General features: G+C 46.0%; 1 protein-coding gene across 4 annotated transcripts in view; it reads right to left on the bottom strand.

Moving 5' to 3' along the window:
- The window catches only part of DOCK9 (dedicator of cytokinesis 9), a 270,233-nt gene extending 250,890 nt beyond the window's left edge, over positions 1-19,343 (bottom strand). For all 4 annotated transcript variants that reach the window (XM_043477992.1, XM_043477995.1, XM_043478000.1 and 1 more), the window contains exon 1: positions 19,084-19,343. In XM_043477992.1, the coding sequence (XP_043333927.1) occupies positions 19,084-19,212 (129 nt within the window). In that variant the 5' untranslated portion in view covers positions 19,213-19,343. The remainder of the gene's footprint in view (positions 1-19,083) is intronic.
- Positions 19,344-26,513: the final 7,170 nt, after the last annotated feature.

Here is a 26,513-nt window from a genome sequence, read left to right as displayed (position 1 = left end):
GTTTGTACAGAATGTCTAGATAGAGTCCAGGCAGGAAAGAACGAGGACAAGTAAAAGAAGAAAAGCAATCTCAGGGCACACAGAAAGACAAGACAACCTATTCATACCTGGTGAGCCCAAAGTCACACCACAAGTGATGGCCCAGCAGTCCCAGCCTAGAAGGCGCTGGTTGTTCAGTCACTAAGTCGTGTCCGACTCTTTGCAGCCCCATGGACTGCAGCACACCAGACTTCCCCGTCCTTCACCATCTCCCAGAGTGTGCCCAAACTCATGTCCATCGAGTCGGTGATGCCATCCAACCATCTCATCCTCTGTCATCCCCTCTTCTCCTGCCCTCAATCTTTCTCAACATCAGGGTCTTTTCCAATGAGTCGGCTCTGCACATCAGGTGGCCAAAGCCACCTTGGCCAAAGTTGGAGCTTCAACTTCAGCATCAGTCCTTCCAATGAATACCAGGGTTATATTCCTGGCAGCTGAAGATGGAGACACTCTATACAGTCAGCTGTATAGATCTGTGGTTCAGATCATGAGCTCCTTATTTTAAGATTGACTTAAATTGAAAAAAGTAGAAGGGCCTGGCGGCGGGGTATTATACAGTCCTACCATATCCTAGGGCTGGGCCTTACCTGGGTGTGGGACAGGAGGAAGCAGAATAGGGAAGAGTGAGAGAGAAACATACACATGAACAAATACTTCTCACTACTACCACTATCAGTACACTGAGGAAAGCCAGGTAGTGACGAGAGTCTCCAAAATCACTGCAAACAGCGGCTGCAGCCACAAAATTAAAAGACGCTTGTCCCTTGGGAGAAAAGCTATGACAAACCTAGACAGCATATTAAAAAGCAGAGACATCATTTTGCCAACAAAGGTCCGTCTAGTCAAAGTCATGGTTATTCCAGTAGTCATGTACAGATGTGAGAAAAGGCTGAGCACAGAAGAATTGATGCTTTCAAATGGTGGTGTTGGAGAAGACTCTTGAGAGTCCCCTGGACTGCAAGGAGATCAAACCAGTCAATCCTAAAGGAAATCAGTCCTGAATATTCATTTGAATATTATATCTGAATATCTGAAGCGTCAATTCTTTGGCCACCTGAGGTGAAGAGCTGACTACCTGGAAAAGACCCTGATGCTGGGAAAGACTGAGGGCAGGAAGAGAAGGGGACGACCGAGGATGAGATGGCTGGATGGCATCACCGACTCAATGGACATGCATTTGAACAAACTCCAGGAGATGGGGAAGAACAGGGAAGCCTGGCGTGCTGCAGTCCATCGGGTCCTGAAGAGTCGGAGACAACTTAGCAACTGAAGCAACAGCAGCGACAGTATCAGAGGAAGATGGGGTTTCAAAGAGGTGAGATCTACGGTCAAAGGAAGCAGAGAAATCCAAGAGGAGGAAAACTGAGAACACTTTTCCATCTATAATTTATCAATCCATGTGGGGACTTAGCTTGTATCAGAAATGTTAAAGAAGCTCACATCCAAAGATGAACTGGGGCCCCATTGTACAAAGCAGTCACATTTATATTCTCTTGCCTAAACCAAGTAAATTACAGAAATGTGCACCAAAAATGGATAACAAAATGAATTACCCAATTATTTATCTTCTCTCTAAATAATTGTTTATGAACCTACCATTTTTAAAGGCTTTAATTTTTCCTTAAAAGGGGAGGGGGGAAGAGGTCATTCCAGAAAACTGATATGAAGGCAGACTATCAGCCTTGAGGACATAGTGGTAGAGAAGGCAGCTGGTTGGGGCAGGCTAATTACCAAGCAGTTTAAAAAGGACAACATGGGTGTTTTTAAAGCTATCTGCTCTACCCTCAACACTCTAAAAAAGAAAGGCCACTAGCAGCTCACTGCTGATCCCCTTCTCCAGTGGGGGTGGATGGTGTGACATGAGACTCTCACCTGTCTGTCTATCTGAAAGCAGGAGACCAGATAAACTGGACACTGGACACGCCCTTCAAAGTCTGAGGAAGAGGTGTGAGTGTTCCCGGGTTTCTGTGTCACCTCCTTCCTGGTCTCCCACCTGCAACCCAAGGCTATGTTTAATGCCTCCAGCTTCCCAATCTCACTTAGCCATGGAGCACCCAGCTCACCCCCGTGCAGAAGGTGGAAGGATTATTGGTAAATATTTACTAAATAAATAACCAAATCCATGGCTGCAGATGGTGACTGCAGCCATGAAATTAAAAGATGCTTGCTCCTTGGAAGAAAAGCTATGACAAGCCTAGAGAGCATATTAAATAGCAGAGACATTACTTTACTGACAAAGGTCTGTATAGTCAAAGATGTGAGATCTGGACCATAAGGAAAGCGGAGCACCGAAGAATTGATGCTTTTGAACTGTGGTTCTGGAGAAGACTCTTGAGAGTCCCTTGGACAGCAAGGAGATCAAACCAGTCCATGCTAAAGGAAATCAGTCCTGATATTCATTGGAAGGACTGATGCTGAAGCTGAAGCTCCAATACTTTGGCCCCTTAATGTGAAGAGCCGACTCATTAGAAAAGACCCTGATGCTGGGAAAGATTGAAGGCATGAGAAGGGATGACAGAGGACGAGATGGTTGGGTGGCACCACCAACTCCAGGGACACGAGTTTGAGCAAACTCCAGTGGTTGGTGATGGACAAGGAGGCCTGGCGTGCTGCAGTCCATGGGGTTGCAAAGAGTCGGACACGACTGAGCAACTGAACTGCACTGAAACCAAATCCAAACAGGCTCAAATACTTACCAGCTTTATCCCCAAATTCTTCTTACACATGACCTCTTTACCTCTTGCCTAATTATGGCAAAGCACCATAAGTAACATCTAAACCCCCAATTCTCTGCCTCCATCCCCACCCTAGCCACTGGGCTCAGCATCACTGTCACCGTATTTCCCTAGCAAAGCTCTGATCCAGGTGCCTTCCAGCACGATAACCCTAACAAAGAAAAAAGTTCACATTCAGCCCTCCTTGGGTCACCAGGATCTGCCTGCTCCGAACTCTCCCAACACTGCACCAGACTCAAGGACCACGTTCAGCAGACTTCCTCCCTTGGGACCTTCATCTAAGGGTCCCTCTACCCAGAATAGCTGTCATCTCTCAAAGCAACTTCCAGCTCAAATTGCCACCACCTTCATTAAGCTCTTTATGATTCCCTCCCCTAGAGGTAGGTACTCTCTTTGCTGAGTAACCGCCTTAATTTTCCTATCTTCGATTTGTTGTTCTTATTTAGTTGCTGAATTGTGGTCGACTCTTTTGCGATCCAATGGACTGCAGCCCGCCAGGGTCCTCTGTCCATGGGATTTCCCAGGCAAAGAGCACTGGATTGAGTTGTCATTTCCTTCTCCAGGGGATTTTCCTGACCCAAGGATCAATCCCACATCTCCTGCATTGGCAGGTGGATTCTTTACCGCTGAGCTACCTGGGAAGCTCATCTTCAATTTAAATGTGTATAAAGCTTATTTGGCCATCTTCTCTCCCCTATTAGTCAGCAAGGTAGGAAAGGATGTCTTACTCATCCTGGCTCCCCCCGATGCACAGTCCTTGGCACAGGCAGGAGCCCAACAGATGTGTCCAATTAACTCTGTGAATGTGTAAAATTAAAAATCTATCTATTCCTGTACATGGAGAAGGCAATGGCACCCCACTGCAGTACTCTTGCCTAGAAAATCCCATGGACAGAGGAGCCTGGTAGGCTGCAGCCCATGGGGTCACTAAGAGTCAGACACAACTGAGTGACTTCACTTTCACTTTTCACTTTCATGCATTGGAGAAGGAAATGGCAACCGACTCCAGTGTTCTTGCCTGGAGAATCCCAGGGACGGGGGAGCCTGGTAGGCTGCCGTCTATGGGGTCGCACAGAGTCGGACACAACTGAAGCGACTTAGCAGCAGCAGCATTCCTGTACAACACGGGGAATGCAGTGAGTATTTTATAACAACTGTAAGTGGAATATAACCTTTAAAAATTGTGAATCACTGTTCCCTGGTGACTCAGCTGGTAAAGAATCTACCTGCAATGCGGGAGACCTGGGTTCAATCCCTGGGTTGGGAAGATCCCCTGGAAAAGGGAATAGCTACCCACTCCAGTATTCTGGCCTGGAGAATTCCATGGACTGCATAGTCCACAGGGTCACAAAGAGTCAGACACAAAGGAGCGACTTTCACTTCACATACATACTGTACAGCTATAACATATACTATTGAACGTAACTATAGTACAATTAAAAAATTAAAATCTATTCAGATACGTTGAAACAAAGATATGGAAGCATCTATAATATGTAAATTTATTTGTCAGTCAAGCACTTGTTCATTTCTTTTCCCAGGGCCTTACTAACATAATCCATACACAGTCTTAAAGCAGGGAGCAAAAATCAAAATCATTCAATGAAACTAAATAAGAATCTAGCCTAAACCAAGTAATGCACCTTTACATAAGAACCAGTTTTAGTATTTTATGAATAAAGCTATTCCTCCGCACTTGACAAGTGGTGCTTGTCACATATCAGTTATGCCTAATATTACATATCAGTATCAGTATTGTCGCGTATCAGTATTAGCCTAACTGCAATCAGCAGGATGTCACCTTGCCTCCAACAGCCCCCATGCGAAGTAGTCACTATCTTTTACAATCACTGAAAACCCAGGCAATAAGCACCATGCAAATCTGTGTTCCACAGAGCTTAAACTCACTTACAATTTTGCATAAAAAACTGAATTTCCTTTTCATGCACAGTTCTCACAATCAATTCAGATTATTTTTAATCTGGAGCCCCACGAAAATTGGTTTCGTTTTCACTTCTGAAGAAAGTTGAGGTTTTACAGTTCTTACAGCCTCAACGATAGCAATATAAATAGCTATGATAACACACTACCATATTATTTAACATAAGTTTAATATGTTAATATGATACTATATTATTTAACATAAGTTTCATATGACTTAAGGACTAAATAAGGATCCAGATCCAAATCCTTGCATATCTGGGGGTCTTTGCAACTCAGAACATATTTTAGATGCCATAAGAAATAAATCTCTTAAATGCCCAATCTGTTCTTCCTAGTTGGCAAATTACTTGTGCACAGCTAAAGATCTTAATTTAGGCTCCTTTAGGATGTCAATAGCAACATTATCATAAAAATAAAACGCCTTCCCTCCCTCTCTGGCCCGCCTGGTCGGTGCCTTTAAGCCTCACCCACAATTCCCACTGCACTCTTATCATTGAGATGCATTTCCTCTGTTTAATACCTTCAGGAGACAAACATTCTGTCACTACTCCTACAATGAACATGCAGGTCAAGCTTCATGTTTCCTGGGTCTCAGGAAAGCAGTGTAATAGTTGAGGTCCCAGTACGCTTCTGATCCCCCAAAAGCCACCTTCACTCTCAGCACATTTCTAGGAACTTGACCTGCTCTGATCACAACTGTCCCTCTTCCTTCCAGGGTGCAAAACAGCCAAGAGGCAGAAGATTGTCGAAGCAGAACACCAACCCAAGAGCTCCCTGGGTCCTGTCTGCGCTCCTTTTCCTTCTAGACTGCACACTCTCTGAGGACAAGGCCTGTGTCTTAACTAAATGTTTATCCTTCAGAGTCTGTTGAGTACTTTGACGACCAGTGACAACTGGGGATCTAGTGAACATTACAGCACAAGAGCTTAAAAAATGGTATTAACAACAGGCCATTTTTGTCTGCTAATGTCATTGTGAAGTACCCAGATAGAAAAAAATGCCTCCAGATCTGCTAAGATCCCAACTAAAGGATAAACAAGAGGAGCTGAATCTCAGGAGGCTCCAGGGCAAGACACCCTGGCCTGATAACAGAGAAGATCATGAGGAAGCCTGGAGCAGAGGAGACTGGGCTCTGTCTGGCCTCTGCCCCGCCTCACCCAAAGGTCACCTTTGGTGGAAATGAGCTCTAGGGCGGCACCAGGCCAGGCTCCAGAGCAAGGAATCTGGTCGGAAAGAAGGAGCTTAAATCCACTGCAGGCTGGTCAGTGTCCCCCCACGTTGCACAGGTGACCCTGGGTCAAGACCATGAATGGGCAGGCATCATAGGGGAAATCCAGGTCTCCTGACAGAAAGCGTGGGGCTCACTGTGACATGCTGGGAGCATGTGGGGTAGGGTGGTTGGGGCTTGCTTTAAGACACCAAGACACTAAGTGGTAAGCAAAGAAGTCAGGACTCTTCCTGGTCATTTCCAACAAATGAAGCTATGGGAGAGGACATCTGTGATTCTCTCAGATTCTGGAAGCTATTCTGAAACCCCTTTCCTCAGATGGACCCCTCTCCCCAATATCTACCAAAGGAGCCCATCCCCACCACCCTACCTAGACAGTATCCAGCAGGTACACCTGATACAGTAACTGGAGAAACACAATGTGTCAGGAATCTCAGCCCATCTCGGGTTTAAGTGGCTTCAAGTTTTAAGTCCCCTGCGTGGATCACAGCCTGGCTGTGGTGAAGGGGCCTGCGTGACTCAACGAAGCTATGAGGAGACAGTGGAGGACAGAGGAGCCTGGCATGCTGCAGACCATGGGGTCACAAAGAGGCGGACAGGACTGAGGGACGGAACAACAACAAATTTGGTACATTAATAGGTTTCTGATAAATTAAAATTTGATATATCAATTGGTTTTTCACAAAATCACCTCCAAAGAAATCAGTACACACATTCGTCCACTAAAAAAAGAAAAAAAATCATAAAATAGTTATTTCTGTTCTAACCAACATTCTCTCAGAAGGTTTTCTTCCAAGAATAAAGAACATTTTAAACCATATTAAAAGACTGGAGAGGAAAAAAAGTTAACCTCAGAGATTAAATATCCTGTAAATTCTAGCTAGTGTAATGGTTTATAAATGAATGTAATATACTATAAATATTATGGCACCTCTGCTATCACCATAGGAACTCTGCTTTCTACCTAAGAAAACAGCAATATGTTAGAATGACAGATTAAATAAATTATCTAAACAGTATTACAAACGCAACTCTTTCTGTAATGATATAACTTGAACAAACTGCCATTTATAGCTGAATATTTATTTTAGCCAAGGGAAAGCAGCCTGAAAGGTAAAATGACCTAGATTAACAGAGTTTATCATTCTACATTAAAGAACTTTAGGTTACTAAGGTCCAGGAAGGGTTTTTTCCCTCAAGCTACATAATTATTTTAACCAAAGTACACATAAAACTATGATCTTATATCCCTTAAAAAATACTATTTGACTACTAAATTAATTCTTCCTTCATCAATAAGTTTCTATTGAGATCTTTTATAGATTAATCTTGTCATTCTGGTTTTTTTTATTTCTTTCTCGCTGTCCTAATATTCCTTAAACCGAAATGAAGAATGTATTTCTTGGCTTACAGAAAAGTGAATGTCAATCACCCATAAACTGGCCTAGAACTAATGAAATATATAAACGGGAAAGAGATCCATGGTACAAATACATGTTTCATAGTCTGATATTATCTGATTACCACGGTCTGTAAAGATATTTGATGAAATGCAAGAGCAAACAAGGTAAATTCAATTATTTCCTGTGATCAGCGGAAAATATGTTGGATCAAGAGCCATAAACTGGATCTCACTCCTGTCTGTAATACAGACTGTAGGACCACAGACAAATCAATTAACCACAGCACACCTTATCTTCCTCATCCGTAAAACTAGCAAGCTGGAACAGACAACCTCTAAACTACCTTTTACCTCCAAAACAGTATGATGTCTACCAACCCAGAGAATTCATGGTACTTTCCAGAAAGGCTCGTAATAATTCGAGTTAACCATTTAAGTTTCTGAGAAACTCAAATTTTAAAATGATATCTTCCGACAGTCCCTGCCATCTTATCAAGAAAAAATGTCAGCTATCAGCCAGGTGACCTTAAGTGAGTCACTTGATTTCTCTGGTCTGCAATTTCCTCAACAAAACAGAAATTTAAAAAAACAAACCAAAACAAACAAACAAACAAAAAAAAAACCCTCACTATCCCTGTCTGTCTGACTAGATTTCCCAGAGGCTCAAGCAAGATGTTCTTTGGAAAGGATTTTATAAACTGCCAAACACAAGATTTAATTATTTAACCTGGGTCTCCTTCCTCCTTGAGCATTCAAAACAGAACTCTTAACTGGTTGACAATATTTCTGCTACCAAGATGCACGCATGTACCTTACTCCTGGAACACATTTTACATTAAGGTGCAAGTGTACATAAACGTTAAGAGGTACAATTTTCCGAGTACTAATTTGAGTGTCCCAAATGAAGCACCAAAATTTCCCTTCTATATTCATTACTTTTTTCTTGATAGATTGCTATCTATTCACTTATGAAAGCTAGACAATTAAGAAACATTAGAATATATAAAAAACAAATCATATTCCCTTTTCATGCATTTTCTTTCAAAATTTTTCTTACCCACAGGTTATTTCTTTCACAACTGTGACATATCTATCAATGTTTCCACGTACTATTTCTTTTTCACCCAACATTATAATTTTCCCATTATAAATTCTCCTGGAGGAGCTCTATTAAGAGTTATATGATATTCCTTTAGGATGCCCTCATAAATCACAAAAGCTTGTACTATTGGGTATTTACTGTGCACCAAACCCTATTCTAACTGCTTTTTATGCATCTTCTCACTTAATCACTACAAACATTTCCAAGAAAGTGTTATTATGATATCCATTCCTGGGGTCGAGAGATTGAAAAAGCAGAGCTTTCTCTGAAGAGCTGGGTTTAGGATCTCCTGAGCCCAGGTTCTTATCCAATATATCCTACCACCACTTCTCACAGAATTATTCCCCTATTAACAGAACTTGGGTATAGCAGGGTATTTTCTATGTTCCAGAATTCAGAGACTAAACTTCTGATATTGAACTTATTCCTGAAACAAGAGCATAGTTTAATTTTTTAGATTAATCTTATCATTTTTGCTTTTTGTTTCTTTCTCTCTGTCCTCCTTCCTGATGGGCTTCCCTGGTGGCTCAGAGAGTAAAGAATCTGCCTGCCAACGCAGGAAACCTGGGTTCATTCCCTGGTTCGGTAAGATATCCTGGAGAAGGAAATGGCAACCCACTCCAGTATTTCCTGGCTGTTCAGCTAGTAAAGAATCTGCCTGCAATGAAGGAGACTCCAGTTCGACTCCTGGGCCAGGTAGATTCACTGGAGAAGGGATAAGCTACCCACGCCAGCATTCTTGGGCTTCCCCGGTGGCTCAGCTGGTAAAGAATCCACCTGCAATGTGGGAGACCTGGGTTCAATCCCTAGGTTGAGAAGATCCCCTGGAGAAGGGAACAGTTATCCACTCCAGTATTCTGGCCTGGAAAATCCCATGGGCTCGCCAAGAGTTGGACATGACAGAGCAACTTTCACTTCCTGGAGAAGGAAATGGCAACTCACTCCAGTATTCTTCCCTGGAAAATCCCATGAACAGAGGAGCCTGATGGACTACAGTCCATGCGATCGCAAAGAGTTGAACACAACTGAAGTGACTTAGCACATACCATAAAACTTTTTCATCAACAAAATAGTGTTTATATATATTTTAAAAAGTGAACAACCTATATACACTGTTTATAATTTTTTAACTTTTCATGGTAAACAACTTTCCTTAATCTATATGACAGAATGCATATTTTCTCTATGAAAACAGTATGTGAATCTGTAAATACATAAGAGTTTGAGAATAAACTCATGGCCAATGGAGACCATAGGCAGTTCACTGACATTTGCTTTCAGATTCACTTTCAGATTAACATTCAACAAATGTTAATCTGTAATAAATTAAGTGGGCATGTCTCCAACACATGCACTGACCCAACCGCCTCCCTAAGCAGACATACCCAAGCACTATCTTAACTGGATTTATTCCTGCCAACTTCAAAGAAACAGAGGACAGGGAGATTCCAACAAACCATTTAGCATTACAGAGTCCTGATCAGACTATAAGTCTCCTTGCCTTCAACTTGCTGATAAGAGTTAAAGGAGTCCATTCAAGAAAAGTGACAGAGATGTAAACGAAACACAGAAAACTTCCTCATCTAAGTACTCTTGATGATTTGCAGAACTGATGATTCTAGTGATAGAGAAACACTTCCAGATTTTTATTCTTTGTGTTTTTGTTTTGTTCTCAGATAAATGAGTTACCAAATACCTAACATAAGAATCAGATCACTGTGTTGTTTTACACACTGGAGTTCAACAGAGTTGGTGAAAACAAACTGCCCTAAAAAAGGAAATTAACCTTACTTGTATTAAAATGTGTTCGATTCATTCAGTTCAGTCACTCAATCGTGTCTGACTCTTTGCAACCCCATGGATTGCAGCACACCAGGCTTCCCTGTCCATCATGAACTTCGGTTAAATTAAAATGTGTAGCCGCTCTCAAAGGTCATACAGGTATACTGTATGCAAAGGTCATACAGGTATACTGTCCATCACCAACTTCCGGTTAACTTAAAATGTGTAGCCGCTCTCAAAGGTCATACAGGTATTCTGTATGCAAAGGTCATACAGGTATACTGCCAACCGCTTTTTCCTAAACTAAAGCAGACAAAGGGCTAGCTCCAAAACGATGCATTCTTACTTAAATGAACATTATCAAATCTATCAGGCGGCAATGAGAAACTAATGATACAACGCATCCTGTGCATTAGGAAAATTAATCTGGCAGAGGGAGATAGGCTGGAATGAAATAAATAGAAATAGGTTGCAGGGGAGACAAATTAGGGGCAATAGGGAATCAAAAAAAGATTTAAAAACAAAACATGTCAGATGTAGAGACTTCAGGAATCTTTCATTCATCAAAATATATAGTTGTTGCTGTTTAGTCGCTCAATCATATCCGACTCTGCGACCCTATGGATTGCAGCACTCCAGGCTTCCCTGTCCTTCACTATTTCTCGGAGTTTGCTCAAACTCATGTCTGTTGGGCTCGTGATGCCACAAGGGTACACACACACACACACACAACGAATTACTTTGCTGTGCACCTGAAACTAATACAACATTGTAAATAAACTGCATTTCAATAAAAATTTTTAAAATATATGTCTATTGAGCCCCTGCTAAGTGCCAGGTACTAGGGAAACCATGGTGAACCAACAGGCCAGGGAGGGAAACAGAGGTGACACAAACGTATACAAACATCAATAGATAAATTATGTTAAGGAGTACAAAGGAAAAGAAGAGTCTGGGTGGACAGGCAAGGCCTCTGAGAGGCAAGGACCTGCAAGCACAGTTCCAAAGACCCAGGCAGGTGGCCTGGCAGTGAGGAGGGAGGCAGGGTGGTGATTACTATCTGAGGCGGGGGCCAGAGCTCCTGCCGAGGCCGTGCGGTACTAGAGAGCCTGGCATCCAGAAGATGGAAGAGGCAGGCTGGTGAGCGATGCACGGGTGGTGCCTGGTAAGGACAGTGCCTTACAGTCGAGGGAAGGGGCTTCCACTCCAAGGGCGGTGGGAGGCAGTGCGGGTACCGGTGTGGTGTGCAGCCTGCTCAGTCACGTCCCACTCTTTGTGACCCATGGACTGTAGCCCACCAGGCTCTTCTATCCGTGGAATTTTCCAGGTAAGAATAGTGGAGTGGGTTGCCATTTCCTATTCCAACTGGTGCATTAAGGATTCAGAACTGAAGTCCTAGGGATGGAGCAAGAGTGGAAGCAGAGACCAGAGAGGAAGGATGCTACCTGTGAAGACCAGAGTGGAGGCAGGAGCCGGAGAACGGGGTGGCAGGTCACAGCAGCCTGGAGCATAGGTCACCACAGATTTCCGCTCTCCAAAGGCCTACAGGCAGCACTGGACTTCCCTGCCCCCTGCAGTTGGGAGTGTGGCCAAGAGACTTGCTTTAGCGAATAGAACATAAGCAAAAGGGATGGGTGGAAACCCAAGAACCTGTGAGGGAGACCCCACATGCTTTCCTGGCACAAGAAAACCCATCTCTTTCAAGGCAGGGGCCATCTCATCAACCCAGATCCCAGAATGTGAACAATGTGGTCCTCAGCCACCCACAGTGGAAGGGCCACGTGAGGGAGAAACAAGCCTTTCTGTTCCAGATCGCTGAGACGGAGGAGTTGTTAGCCCATTCTGACTGATGCAGAAATAAAACGTGATGAATGCCGTGACGACAGGATGAGGAAGGCAAAAGGAGGTGAACATAAGAGACAAAAGAGGAATCAGAGATTTCAGAGTTGGTGACCATGCGAAGATGCCTCTCGCTAAAGAAAACAAGTATGCAAGAAAGACGGCTGGTTTGGGACGAAAAGTGACAATTTATATTTCACAGATGCTGAATATAAGGGATTGGTAGGACAGCTGGGTACGTATGTCAGGCAAGTTAACAGAAAAGCAGTTCTGAGCTGAGGGGGAAGAAAAAATCAAAACTGAGATACAGATTTGCAAACTGCAATGAAGGAATCTAGCTCCTTGCAGAGTCAAGGGAAGCGATAAAATGTTATGAGCCAAAGACAAGGGACTCTTTAGGAAGGGTGGTGAGGAGCGAAGGGACGGAGGAGCTGGAGGAGAACCACAGGAGGGGAGGGAGGGGTGCTGAGTGGTACCAAACGGTGCAGGTGACAAGCTGAAGGGGTGAGGACTGAGACCCTGCCCCACACTAAGGGCAGAACCAGGCTGCGGGGCCACAACCCGAGGTCACCCCGTGGCTAGTATTAAAGCGGTAACAGAACCCAAGCCCTCGAACTTGACCACAGGCCTCGCTGCCTCCCGACATGATCAGGGAAGAATTTTCTCAAGTCATTATTCTTCTAAAACTAAACTTCATGGCATCATAAGCAACCCAAGCCCACAATTCATTTAGACTACCGTTAAGACCTTTAGAGTCTGCAGTGGGCCGGCGGTTTACATCTTTTGCCCTGAAACCTCAGCACTGTGACTTCAGACACTGTCATTTATGTACATTTCAGTTCAGTCCTCAGGGGGAGTTCCTACAGCTGTTTAAGTACTGAGCCAAAGAATGGGAGCATGTTAAAGTCCTTGATACATACAGCCCAGATCAAGTAGTCATACCATTCATCATGTTATAAAACCCAGGAGACACAATTCTCATAAAATGCCATGTGAGTGGAACTGTGAGATGAGGTGACCCTGCAAACAAAAGTGCCCAGCTCGCCCCACCCTTGCAAAACCTTCTCTATCTTTGCAAATTTTTTGGGCAAAGATAGCATCCTGTATTAATTAATGTTTCTGTAATCATTAGCAAGGCTGAATTTTCTTTTTTCCTGTTCTTTATTGGCTAGCTGTATTCCTTTCTTTGAGCAACTACCTATGAATGTCCTTTCCTATTTTTCTTCTGGCATATTTTTCTTTTTTTAATTGACTCCTAAGAGCTCTCATTATTTTTTTAAAACTTAACACTATGACTGAGATATAGATATACAGAAGAAGACAAATACTGTTTCTAAACTTATTACTGGCTTTTAAATTGATGGTGCTTGTGACACAGAGAATGCAGGTTTGAGTGTTTGCATGAGGAGGCAGGAGGCAGGGTGGTAAGTAGGGACACATGGTCTGAAGCCACAGTCCCCAGGTTCAAGACAGATTCCCCCACTTACAGCCTCTGACCTTGAAATGACTTGACCTCCCATGTGTAAAGCCCTGACACATATCCTAGGACACAGTAAGTGCTGGCTCCAGATACATTTAGTCAAGATGAGCAATCTTTTATTACAATATGAGCTTATCTTTGTTAAGCACCTACTATTAAGTATCTTTACATACATTAAATCTTTCAATCTTTAAGAACTCCCTGAGATAATAATACTTAACAATCCCAATTCTCAGATGAGTAAACTGAGGCTTAGGTGAAAAAACCTGATCAAAGTCCTCAGCTCATCAACAGCAAGGCCCTGGGTTCACCTCCCAAGCCCAGGACAAACTGGTTTTGCCCTTTACTTTCATTCTTTAAAGTCCCTCTCCACCCTTGCATGATTATTCACCCATGTTTTAGGCTGTTTCTTTGACTTCTTCTACATGTGTCTCTTACATGTAGTTATCACTTATTTCAGTATGTGATATAAGGTGGGGTTAATACTTTTTTGTAACATCATTTACTCAGTGGTGTACCTACCATGTTTGACTTACTGCTCACATGTACCCTGAAAGTTGACACACACAGAGGCCCATTTTTGTTCATGCCAAAGACTTCACTTTGGGTCCTTAGGACTGAGTGACACAAAACTGTCATATTATTTACCCCAAGATTACGCAGAAGGGAAGATTTCTAAGAAGAGTATGTTCAGGGGCTGGTTTGAACCTCTTTCCTAAAAGAGGTTTCAAGAAGAAAAAACATCTATTTTATGATCGTTCTCAGCCAGTCATTGAAACTGTCCTCCAAATGAGCAACTGTATTTCTCAAAACTTCTCTCCCTTCCTCCTAAACCTTACCCTTCCCTGCCCAAGCTGCTCTGCTCCTTCCTGGCCTAGCCAGGCCTTCCAAGTATGTGCTCGGTCTCTGGCTCTCATTCCTTTCTGGAAGAAAAGTCTCCCTTGCCTCAGCATCTCCCAGGTCCCATTCAGTTCTTCACAAACCCTTTCCCGAGTGTATCAATTCTCTGTTACTTCATCTTTCTCTGTTCCTTCTTAGTATGTGTTCCTTCACATGTGTTCGATGTGTTTCTTCCTACTGCTATCTTTGTGTTGAAGACTGCCCTGTCCACCTGTTGAGAGTTTAAATCATAAACCCTTCAGGGCAAGAGCCTGCTCTAAACAACAGCAGATCCTCAGTACCCAGCAAAAAGTCCTAGCACAGACCAGGCCCTTGACAAACGTGGACAAAGGTTTCACAATTCCACTCCTCCCTTTTCAAACTCAAGGCATTACGAATGCCCTCCTGTCTCCCAATATTCAAATGGAGCAGAAACCAAAGAAACACACAACCTGTTGTTGATTATCTAGTTGGAGATAGGCCTTCGCCCTGCTTCCTGTATGCTGGGACATTTCTGTTGTTGGGACTCCACCAAAGGGTGGAGAAAGAAGGTGAGGTGAAGCCCAGGCCAGTCCAGTTACCGATTTACTATCCTATCTGATTTAAAATTACAGCCAAAATGAGGTTTTATGTTATCTGGGGATTTCAAAGACCACCACCCCCCCAGGTCTCAGGTTACCTCAGATCATACTGGACCTGGGAGGGTGAGAAAGGCCCCAGGGCGGCACTCTGGAGACTATCAGGCTTGTCCATCCCCCTCCAGTTACACAAAGGGAACTTTGGTGCCTGCCTGACTTGGTTTTACTTCATCTCACACTGCAGGGCTCTCGGATGCCTGTGGAATGGTGTCACCAGCAGGGACTTGATGTCAAAGGAGAGCCTCAAGCTGGACACGCTGAGATAAGATCGGCAAGGAGGCCAGGTGACTTGGGCAACTATACCCAAGCACGTGGAGCTGCCAAACCCACGCGAAGGGCCCCGTCCCAATATTCACACAGATCTTTCAGAGAAAGGATATTTTTAGGCCCTGGGTGGTATACTTCCTTAGATCTAGGCCATTATGATGCTATCTTTAATACATCTGAAAGATCCAATCACAACTCAACACTGCTCAGGGAATTATTTCTAGTTTTTCTCCTGAGCTTGCCTATGATCTGAACGTGCTGCCCTCCTGACAGTTCTCAATCACGGAAAGCTAATTCTGGAATTGTGAGGATTCTTCTTTCACTACCTGCAATCATAAATGACATCATCTACAGTTAGGAACATTACGAGCAGTAGTACTTCTACTGCTCTTATAAAAGAGTCGGACACAACTTAGTGACTGAACAACGACAACAACTCCTACAAAAGCATCTTGGAATCGAAGCCTATTGGTAGGGAAGGGGACTCTAGAGCCATCCAGAACAGCTCCTTATTTACAAGAACAGGAGCCCTGAGGTGCAGAGAGATTAAGGGACCAACCCAGGGTGACTTAAGTACTGGTAGGATACTGACCAGGCTCCGTGTAAGAGCTTTACCTCCATTGCGCACTAAATCCTCTCAACAACCATGGAAGCTAAGTACAAATACTATCTCTGCTGCACTACCGGTGAAGAAGCTCACCAAGGCTGAACGCTGGGCCTAAGACTGCACAGGTGGTACCGGGTAGAGCTGGAATTACAGCCCAGGTGCTCTGACTTCAGAGCCCACGCTCTGCACTACTAAACCTCTCAGATTAAAACCCAGGACTCCCGACTCCCGGGAGGGTTCACTCTGTCATTACTAACTCTAAAGCTCAGGAAAGAACCAACCACATTTGAAACGGCCAGCAAAACTTTTAGGATCCTGAGAACAAACTACCACCATTCAAAGATGTTTCTGAAGCAAACTGAGAAGTCTGAAGAGTATTTCAAGATTATTGCTAACTTTGACATAATGGCATTATAGTTATGTGGGAAAATATACCTATTTTTAATAATACAACTTAGCACCTAAACAACAACTGGGTATTATATGGATGAATGACGGGCACCATAGAACTCACAATCACACAAAAAATGGAGGGGGGAAAGGGAGACAGTTAAAGCAAGTTTAGCAAAATCTTGATAATTATTGAATCTGGCTGATGGATTATGAAGGTTCATTATGATATTCTCTCCACTTTTTTGCATGTTTTTTTCAAGATTTACAAATTAATATCATCTTTAAAGGCCCACAAACCTGACCCTATCAACAACAAAAAAAATCTATGAGTACACCTTACTTTTTAATGGCAGCGTTTATCACCCACTGAATTATTTAATTCTGTTGTTTCTGATGTCACTAACAGCCATTCATCAGTACTAGAAGCATGAGAAGAGCTACTTAAGTCCATACCCTGTCTAGTTTTCTTTCAGTCCATCTACAGAATTGCTAGGTAAGAAACATTTATTGTGTGTTTACTATGCTATTAGCACTGACTCAGGCTGTCAGATAAAGCAGAGTACCACTTCCACCCAAGCTGGATCGGTGGACCCTGGGATTCCAAACCCTGGCCTGGTTGCTGCTCTCCCTCCTGCAAGGATCTGGGTACCTTCTTAGACCTTCCTAGAACAAAGCCGAGACAGGTGCATCTTCTGTGGCTTCCTGACCGACACGGAAGCAGCAAGAAGCAGCAGGTGGTGGCAGAGTACCTGGCAAGAGGTGAGAGGGGTGAGGGTGATGGGTAATTTTTAGTATCTGAAAGTTATTCCAAATTCTCTCCATCTGCAATGCAGAACCACTGCAACACGTTTCCCTTTTAGCCTGGGAGCCTTTCAAAGGCCCAAGGCGGCCCACTTGACTTTCCCATATTTTGGGTTTGTTTCATCAGACAAGCGGTTGCAGGCGGACATCGCTAAGGGTTGAGACATCAGCCAAATGTCTTGACTGTTCATACTTCAGGGTGCCCAGGGAAAAAGAGATGTACTGTTAACGTGTCATGAGACAGAACACAGCAGGAATGGACACATTCCACACACGGGAATGGACACTCCTGGGTCACTATCAGCAGGCCAACCTCTTGCAGGAAGGGCTGCTGAATTCAAGGACTGTGGCACATCAGTGGTGAGCAGTGCTGTACTTGACCTAATGGCTTGTTAAATTAGTACCTCCTTTTCAGTCCGGGTCTGTCCACATTATGGAACTCATGATTTTATTTATTCTTCTTTGGATTCAAATTTCTAATGGTGGGGTATTATTTGTGCCCCCAGTCAAAAGAACTAAGTTTCCTTTCATGACAGAACAGGATGCCACAGACGTTTGTGGGTTCTATCCTTAACATACACAGGTTGGCAAAAGTCAGGAAGATGCAGGATATACTACTTAGGCCAAAGCAACAAAAGGCAGGAAGAGATCCCAGGTTGTGGTCATTATCAATTCCCGCTCTAGTCCTTACCATCAAATGATCAACTTTAGCAAAAACAGAAAAACAAAATCCCTTATTACTGAACAGATTGGAGTTTATGGAATCTACAGAGAGCTGTCAGAGCCATCGAGAGAAAAATAAAACTGAGCCAACTAGCTATGGAAATCAGTGAAGCTTCATCTCCATTCTCCACAAACATCACTCATGTCATTCTATGTCTGGCCAGGAAAGGCATCTATCTGCCACCAAAAGGATGAGCCAGGCCCTGTGTTAAGGCACCCAGCACTCCACCGAGACAATACCCCACACACAGCCCCACGAAGCCCTGAGAATCACTTCCAAGGCCCAACAAATACAAGTCACTCACCCACAAACAAGCCCCTTTCAAGAAAACAAACGCCAGCTCCCGGTGCAAGGAGCTGCTGGAAGTGTCCAGCTACCCACAAAGGCACGCTGCTGCTCAGACATCGCTCCTCTCTCGCACTGTCCAGGCGATCGGGGCGTACTGCGTTTCCAAATACAGCAGGACCCAGCCGGAGCAGTGGAAAAGTTGATTTAAAACTTCATCTTCCTCACACTCAGAGGCCTATGTTCAAAAGACTTTCTGCTAGGACCAGATTAATCCCCAGGGCAGCTTGCTACGAATCCCCCAAATCGTTGTCATTTGCACCCTTGCGGAAGTCACCAGCGATTCCTAGCAAGCCTCTTAACCTTTCGTAAGAGGCGCTCAAATCTCAGGATGCCGGCCAGGGGGAGGGAGTGGAAGAGAGAATGCGGAACCCCTGCCCTTCTGGGGCTCAGCCCATCGAAAGGGGGTCCGCGAGGCCGTATCCCACCCTGGGTGTCGGACTGGAAGAGGAAGCCCCCACATCCATTCCCCTGCGCCCCAGCGAGCCACAGGTGTCAAGCCCCCGCCCCTTACCCCCCGGAATAAGGGAGGAGAAGGGTGGGGTGGGAAGGATGGGGGAAAGGAGAGAGTAAATTCTCATTTGGTAAACTTGGGGGTGGGGAGGGGATTGGAATGAAGGAGATGGCGATTTCCCTCCCAGGAAATTTCCCATGAGGGAGGTGGGCAGCAGCGGGGAGAGGACCCACGGGCGCAGGGTGGAGTTGATGCCCCCTCCAGGATCTTCCCTTCTCCCCTGTCCGACACCCGCCTCCTCCACCACCTCTTAATCCTGCAGACCCAGGAGGGTCGGGGGCTCTGCCTCCGCCGGCTCGACTTAGAGGAGCGCGAAGGGGGTGGCCGCCCGCCCTCCCGCCTCCCTCCGAGCTCCCGCACTCACCAGGAGCACCGATCCGCGCACCACCTCGGACACGCTCTGCCGCAGCTCGGCCGCCGTGCCGGGCTTACTCAGCCCCCGGGTGAACTTCCGAGTCTCCGCCGAGGCGGGGAGCAGCGGCGGCTGCGACATCCTTGCCGCCGCCACCGCCGCCGCCGCGCCTGCTCCCGCAGTCCGGCCGGGCCGCGCCGCCGCCAGGTGCGCCCAGGGCGCTCGGCTCGGCCCGGCCCGCCGGCGGCTTTCCCGGCGCAGCCGCCCGCCCGCTGCCCCCACCGCCCCGCCGCTCGCCGCGCGTCCGGGAGGCGCAGCCCGGGCCGCGCCCTCCGCTGGATGTCACGCCCCGAGCCGCCCCCCCGTCCCTAGGCGTCCGGGTCGCTAGTGCTCCGAGCGGCGCCCGGGCTCGCTAGGGAAGACCGTGCGTGTGGCGGCGGTGGCGGCGGCAGCGGCTCCCCCATGCCACCAGCCTCGCTCGGCGGCCGATTGCCGGGCCGCCTCCTCGGGGCGGGGTGTCCGGCGCGGCGCGGGGCGGGGCGGGGCGGGACGGGCGGAGGAGGGGCCGACGCGGCGGGACGGCGGGCTGCGCGCAGTCCCGGAGCCCTGGCGGGGCAGGTGGGGACCCCGAGGGGAGGGGAGTGGAGGGGCGCCTCCTCCCCGGTTCGATTACTCCCCGGGGCCGCACGTCCGAAGACCCCAGGCCGGGGCCGTGCACGCCGCCGGGAAGGCGCGCGACCCCGGGGCTGTGGCGCCAAGTCCTCCCGGGGGCCCGCACCTGTACGCGGGGACCCCGGGCTCCCGGCTGGCGGAGCCCCAGCATCCCGGGGCCCGGCAGGGGTCGGGATAGGGTGGCACCACGCCCCCCTGGGGCCGCTGACGGGGAGACGGAGGTTTCAGGAAAGCGGCCTGTGAGCCGCCCTCGGGAGAACGCAGGGCGGTCGGCAGCCCCGGCGGGGCGGAGCGGGACGGAGCGCCCCGGGGCCCAGGAGCCGGCGAGAGCGAGGGCCGCACGCACTTGGCGGGGGTGCTTCTCCGCCTCCCAAACCCCCTTCGGCCCCCAGAGGCGTCGCGCGAAGCGTGGACGCCTCAGCGAGCCCAAGGGAGGGGTCCGCGATGAGTCACGCAGACCCTGGCCGGCCGAGACCAGCTGCTGCGTCACTGTCAAAACTTCTGAGCCTCGCCCCGCTCCTCTGTAAACGGAGGGCCGCAACCTGCCCAGGGGCTGAAGTGACACGGCGAGCGCCGTCGGCCGCCCCCGCCCCCAGCTCCGCGGCCCGGCCAGACCGCTGGGCGCCGAGCCCGGGAAAACCCAGGAGCGCCGGCCTGCGAGCCCAACGTGACCCCGGGAGCTGGCGGCCGCGAGCGACAGCCGCGGCTCTGAGGAACTGCCTTACACCCGCTGTTTCGGCTTCCCCATTCCTAAGGGGGTCCCCACCTCTTCTCTTATTTCTGAGGAAACGCGGAGCACCCTAACTGACCCTCCTGAGGTGAGGGCTTGAGGGGAGGGAGGAATTTGTGTAGCGCCCACGGCGCATGCTCACTGGTTTGGGTTTGGAGGCGGGAGTTTGGCTTAATGGAGGCTCTCCTGATTGGTCGATTTGCGCAGATCACGCCCATCGCGTGCCTGATGGGCAGCTCCTCACCTGCGCGCGGGGTGGCGGTGTGGACCCAGCCTTCAGAGGAATCCCTCCCGCGCGGGTGCTGGCTTGAGCGCGTGGAGGCCTCCTAGCCGTCGTCAGCCTGTAAAGAAGGTCGCCAGTGGCCTCCCACCCTGCTCGAAAGCCAAACACCGGCCCAAAGCGGAATCTTAAAAGTAGGGAAACTACCAATCTAGGGTAGAAAGCAAAATACCACCGTTCAGGACTTAATGGGCAGGTCTGGCCCATTATAAAGTCTGGAGTTTTCGGCATGCAGTCGGCACTCAATAAATGCTTTTGCTGGATCGGATTGTTGTCCCCGTGTCTTGAGACGCGGGATGTAGCACTACACGTGAGCTTGACAAGCTGGAAGACAAAAGAATAGCGTGTGAAAATAAGAAGAGCAATTACACACTAATCTATTTCCTCTGCTGCGTAAAGCCTAGATATTAAGCAGGCTGCTCGTGTTCCAGGGGAACGCTGGGTGACCCCGGGGCAGAAGGCGCAGCTTCACGCCGGAGCCTGCGGTGTCTGGTTTCACCAGGCACATCCCGGGTTGTACCGCTGAGCCGCATGGGGTAGGTCAGTTCACTTCTTACCGGAACTGTTAGAAGCTGGTCTGAGAAACGTTAAGTTTTCCCTTTGACCTTCTGACACCTGAAGAAGTTTCCAGATAGCACAGACCTTTACCCCCACTGAGTTGCCTTGGCTCTCTAAATCGCATCTACTTCCAGAGAATACTAATAATAGATTTTATTCAATGAAGAAAATAGAAACACTTTTTGTTTGTTTTGTTTTGTTCTGTTTAAGAAATGGATGAACACAGAAAAGAGCATGTATCTGGAAAGTGAAGAGTATCCATTTCTACCAGTCCTACATTCTGTGCTTGCTTACTGACTCATTATGTTCTAGAATTGGCAGATTTTCATTTAGGAAGCAAGGGTTGAACTGTAAGATACTGCCAGTAGTCGCGGACAAGGTCTAAACAAGAACAAGTTCTGACAGAGAAGGAAACATCCTAATGTGAACTAAGTCCAGGAAGGCTGATTTTCCCAGCGACCCAGAGCAGAGCCTCTTCTTCCTGGTGATGTTAACAAATGGGGCATTTCTTAGGTTTAAATTTGAGCAGAAATTTCATTTTCCTGTTTTGGGTTGAATTGTGGTCCCCCCCCCCCCCCCCCCCCCGCTTAAAACATATAGGGCTTCCCTTGTGGTTCAGCTGGTAAAGAATCCACCTGCAATGCAGGAGACCTGGATTCGATCCCCGGATTGCGAAGATCCCCTGGAGGAGGGCATGGATCTGGCCTAGATAATTCCATGGACTGTATAGTCATGGGGTCGCAAAGAGTCAGACACAACCAAGCGACTTTCAGTTTCACTTTTCAAGACATTGAAGTCCTGACTCCAGTATCTGTGAATGTGACCTTATTTGAAAACAGGGTCTTTGCAGATGTCATCAAGTTTCAGTGAGGTCATCCTGGACCAATATGACCAGTGTCCTTATGAGAAGAGAAGAGACACAGTCAGAGACACACAGCAAGAAGGCCTGAGATTGGAATGAAACATCTACAAGTCAAGGAACACCAAGGATTGCTGGCAACCACCAGAAGCTTGATGAAATAAAGGATTCTTCCTTGAGTCTTTGGAGACAGCATGACCCTGCTGATGCCTTAACTGGATTTCTAGGCTCCAGAACCGTGACAGAATAAATTTTCTTGTTCTAAGCCACCCAATTTGTGATGCTTTATTGTGGTACGGCAGTCATCGGAAACTCACACACTTACCAAAGGCTGTTTGTTTGTTTTTGGTTTTTTTTTAATCCCCACCAGAGTGGACCTAGAATTGTGTGAATTCTTACTGCATCAACTCCTGGAGAGAGGCTCTCATACCTTTGTTGAAGGAGGCACATCAGGTCCAGGTTGCAAATGCTGCATGGAATGGAGAGGGATGGTGTTTAAGGTGTGGTGGAAGATACATCTATCTACTTTAGCTTGAGGGGGTAACCCCATCTTTGTTTCACCAAAACTGTAGGAAGAAAGCCATCCTTTTTGTTGAGGATCATACTAGTAGGTACTGGAAATGAAATATAATTCCAGCCAGTTTTGAAGATTTGCACATAAGTAACAGTACAACATTCAAATATTTATAATTTAAGCATTAGCCACATTTTACTAATAATCTCTTACTGAATGATTTCTTATTAGGTTAGCTTTAGGATCTGTGTCTTTCTTAATGACATAATTATTTTAAAATCTCTTCTAGGTTATCCTGAAAGAGCACATCTGTGAAAATGAAATATGAGGACCTTATGAGATCATTGAAACCAGGGTTTCTCAAACTTTATTGTGCATAAAAACGACCTGGGGATCTTGTTACACTGCAGATTCCAATTCAGAAGATCAGGTGTGGTACCCGAAATCAAACTTTAGGAGATGGTGAATGACAGAGAAATTTGGCGTGCTGCAGCCCAAAAGCAGCGTACACATCTGGGCAACTGAACAAGAATGACAACCTGAAATCAACAGTTCTAATAAACTCCCCACTGATGTCAAACTCCTCCCCCAAGCAGATGATGCTGGTGCACAGACCACATTTTGTGAGCAGTGAGCATTTAGACTTCCATTTCCAGCAGTTTGGCAAACCAAAGGCCCTTAAAAATTCTCCCCTTTTAGAACAGTATGGAGGTTCCTGAATAAATAAAAATAGAGCTACCATATGACCCTGCAGTCCTACTCCTGGGCATATATCCAGAGAAAAGCAGGGTCAAATAGGATACATGCACCCCCAGTGTTTGTTGCAGCACTGTTTACAATAGCCAAGACGTGGAAGCCACCGAAATGTCCGTCAACAGAGGAATGGATAAAGAAGATGTCGTACATATATACAATGGAATATTACTTGGCTATAAAAAGAAACGCATTTGAGTCAGTTCTAATGAGGTGGATGAACCTACAGCCTTTTATGCAGAGTGAAGTAAGTAAGAAAGAGAAAAAAAAAAAAAAGAGAGAAAAAAAAAAAAAAAGAGAAAAAAAAAAAAAAAAAAGAAAGAGAAAACCTGTGCTAAACCTCTCAGGTTTGAGTGTTGTTAGTTACAGCTTCATTGAGAACAAGTCTGGTGTTTGGGGAAAGAGAATGGAAGGAGGTAAACCAGGCAGTAGGTGTAGTAGTTTAGTCCCTAAGTCGTGTCCGACTCCTGTGACCCCATGGACGGCAGCCCACCAGGCTCCTCTGTCCATGGGATTCTCCAGGCAAGAATACTGGAGTGAGTTGCCATTTCTTTCTCCAGAAACCACATAATTGGCACCAACCCAACCAGAGAGAACCACAACTATGTCTATTAATTTATGCATAAAAAACAGCATCCTATGTTTCTGAAAAGTTACTCATAGTCTAGTGGAGAAGACAGCCCCATAAATATAACTGTGATCCAATGGATCAGGAAGGTGAGACCACAAAGGAGAAGCAACTAACTTGATATGTATAAGCCGGGGGCAGTTTCTCAGAGAACAGGAAGCTGGAGCCGGTTGCTCTGCCTGGAGGCTGCCTTGTGACCAGTGTCTGAGCAACTTTGGCGGAGAGCACATGGGGCATGTTAGATTTGCATGGTAATATTTAAAAAACACCAACACAGGATCTGTCTCACGTAATAATTGATCAGTCATTACTGGCTATTAAATAATTATAGGATATTTCAAGAAATTGTCATCAGAGCTGTTTACTATGCATCCAAGAAGGGTCCAGATTGTGACATAAAACTCCCTACCCCAAGACTAAGGAGATAGTTTCGTCACCAAGTTATGCCTGTTTTTGAATTAGTCTCAGGTTTTCCCTCCCTTTCAACTGTTCATCACCAGCACTTTTGCTCTAATTTGTGAACATGGTTAATAATCTCCAAAGGTTGACCGACACCAAAAAAGCAAACAATGTTTGTTCATCTGTAGCATGCAATCCAAAATGACATTAATATTCTTTGTAGCAATGTGTATTGCAAAGTCTAAGTTTGTTATCATTTCATAAAAGAGAGCTGGGGACAGATGAGAAATGAAAATTGGCTTTAATATCATTGAATCTCAGTAACCTGTGATTATTGCCATACTAGGTATAACCAAATAATGATCATATACAATCACAGCAAATGCATAATCCTAATAGTTATGCTAAATCCTAAAAATGCTGTTATTGAAACCATTCTGACCTTATCAAATGAATCCCCACAATATTCCTAAGTGATTAAAATTTACATCAAAGATGAGGTAGGTGTGTGTGTGTGGGGGTGTAAAGTCGCTCAGTCACGTCTGACTCTTTGTGACCCCATGGACCATAGCCCACCAGGCTCCTCTGCCCACGGAATTCTCCAGGCAGGAGTACTGGAGTGTTTCCTTCTCCAAGGGATCTTCCCTACCCAGAAATTGAACCCACATCTCAAGTCTCATGTATTGGCAGGCAGGTTCTTTACCACTAGCACCACCTGGAAAAAACTTGCACAATATTCCTGAGTTAAAGTTTACATCACAGATGAGGTATAGAAACACAAATAGAGATGCACTCCTAGGTAATTCTCTCGCCAAACAAGCTCAAATGGGATTTGTATATCAAGAACATATCTGAGGAAATAACTAGAGCTTTCTCCTGAATTATTTCCATTGTAGTTAAGGCTTTCCAATGAGCCAATAAAGCAGAAATTAGGCAGGAATTCTGCATGACTTTGCAATGTCTACCTGGTTAAAATAGGATCCAAAAGCCAGTTTCCTCTGGAAAAGATTTATTTAGCAAAATTTACACAATTTTTCTAGGAAACACAGAATTTAAACAGATGGGGGCCTAAAACAGTCGACCATGAAAAAATGAAAATCGGGGGTAAAAAATGAGCTTGGAACAGGGCTATGCCTCTTAAAAACGTAAAACTTCTCATAGCAGAAAAATGCTGATCTCTAAATGCCTTTTTCCAGGCTTGGGCTCCAGAAGAATGTGGGCCAGGATGAATGGCACAAGAGCAGGGCCAAAGAGAATCTGTGGTTAGCGCAGAGGCTTGGCATGGCAGCCCCTACATTGGACCTGGCAGAAACCTTAAGGCAGAATCCCCTTTCCACTTGGGAAAAGGTCCAGTGTCTAAAAGGGCAATAACTCTGCTGAGTACTGGCTATGTATGTAATTTGCCATAATCTACATCATCTGTTTGGGACTGTCTACATAATTTGCAGAGCCCAGTGGAAAATGAAAATGTGGGCCCTGTTTTTCAAAAAAGATTTTCAAAGGACTTCCTTGGTGGTCCAGGGGTTAAGCATCCACTTTGCAAGGCAGGTGATGTGGGTTCGATCCCTGACCCAGGAAAAAAGATCCCAGATGCTGCAGAGCAACTGAGCTCATGTGTCACAACTAGAGAGAAACCTGTACACTGCAACGAAAGATCCCACATGCTGCAACTAAGACCCAACATAGCCAAATTAATTAATTGAAAAAATAAATTAAAAAATTTCAAGAGCCCAGTTCAGTTCAGTTCAGTCACTCAGTCGTGTCCGACTCTTTGCGACGCCATGAATCACAGCACGCCAGTCCTCCCTGTCCATCACCAATTCCCAGAGTTTATTCAAACCCATGTCCATCGAGTTGGTGATGCCATCCAACCATCTCATCCTCTGTTGTCCCCTTCTCCTCCTGCCCCCAATCCCTCCCAGCATCAGGGCTTTTTCCAGTGAGTCAACCCTTCGCATGAGGTGGCCAAAGTACTGGAGTTTCAGCTTCAGCATCAGTTCTTCCAATGAACACGCAGGACTGATCTCCTTTAGGATGGACTGGTTGGAT

This window comes from Cervus canadensis, chromosome 9 (assembly GCF_019320065.1).
Source record: "Cervus canadensis isolate Bull #8, Minnesota chromosome 9, ASM1932006v1, whole genome shotgun sequence".
Lineage (NCBI taxonomy): Eukaryota > Metazoa > Chordata > Mammalia > Artiodactyla > Cervidae > Cervus > Cervus canadensis.
The sequence above is the reverse complement of the archived record's forward strand: the minus strand, read 5'-3'. Positions and strand labels throughout refer to the sequence as shown.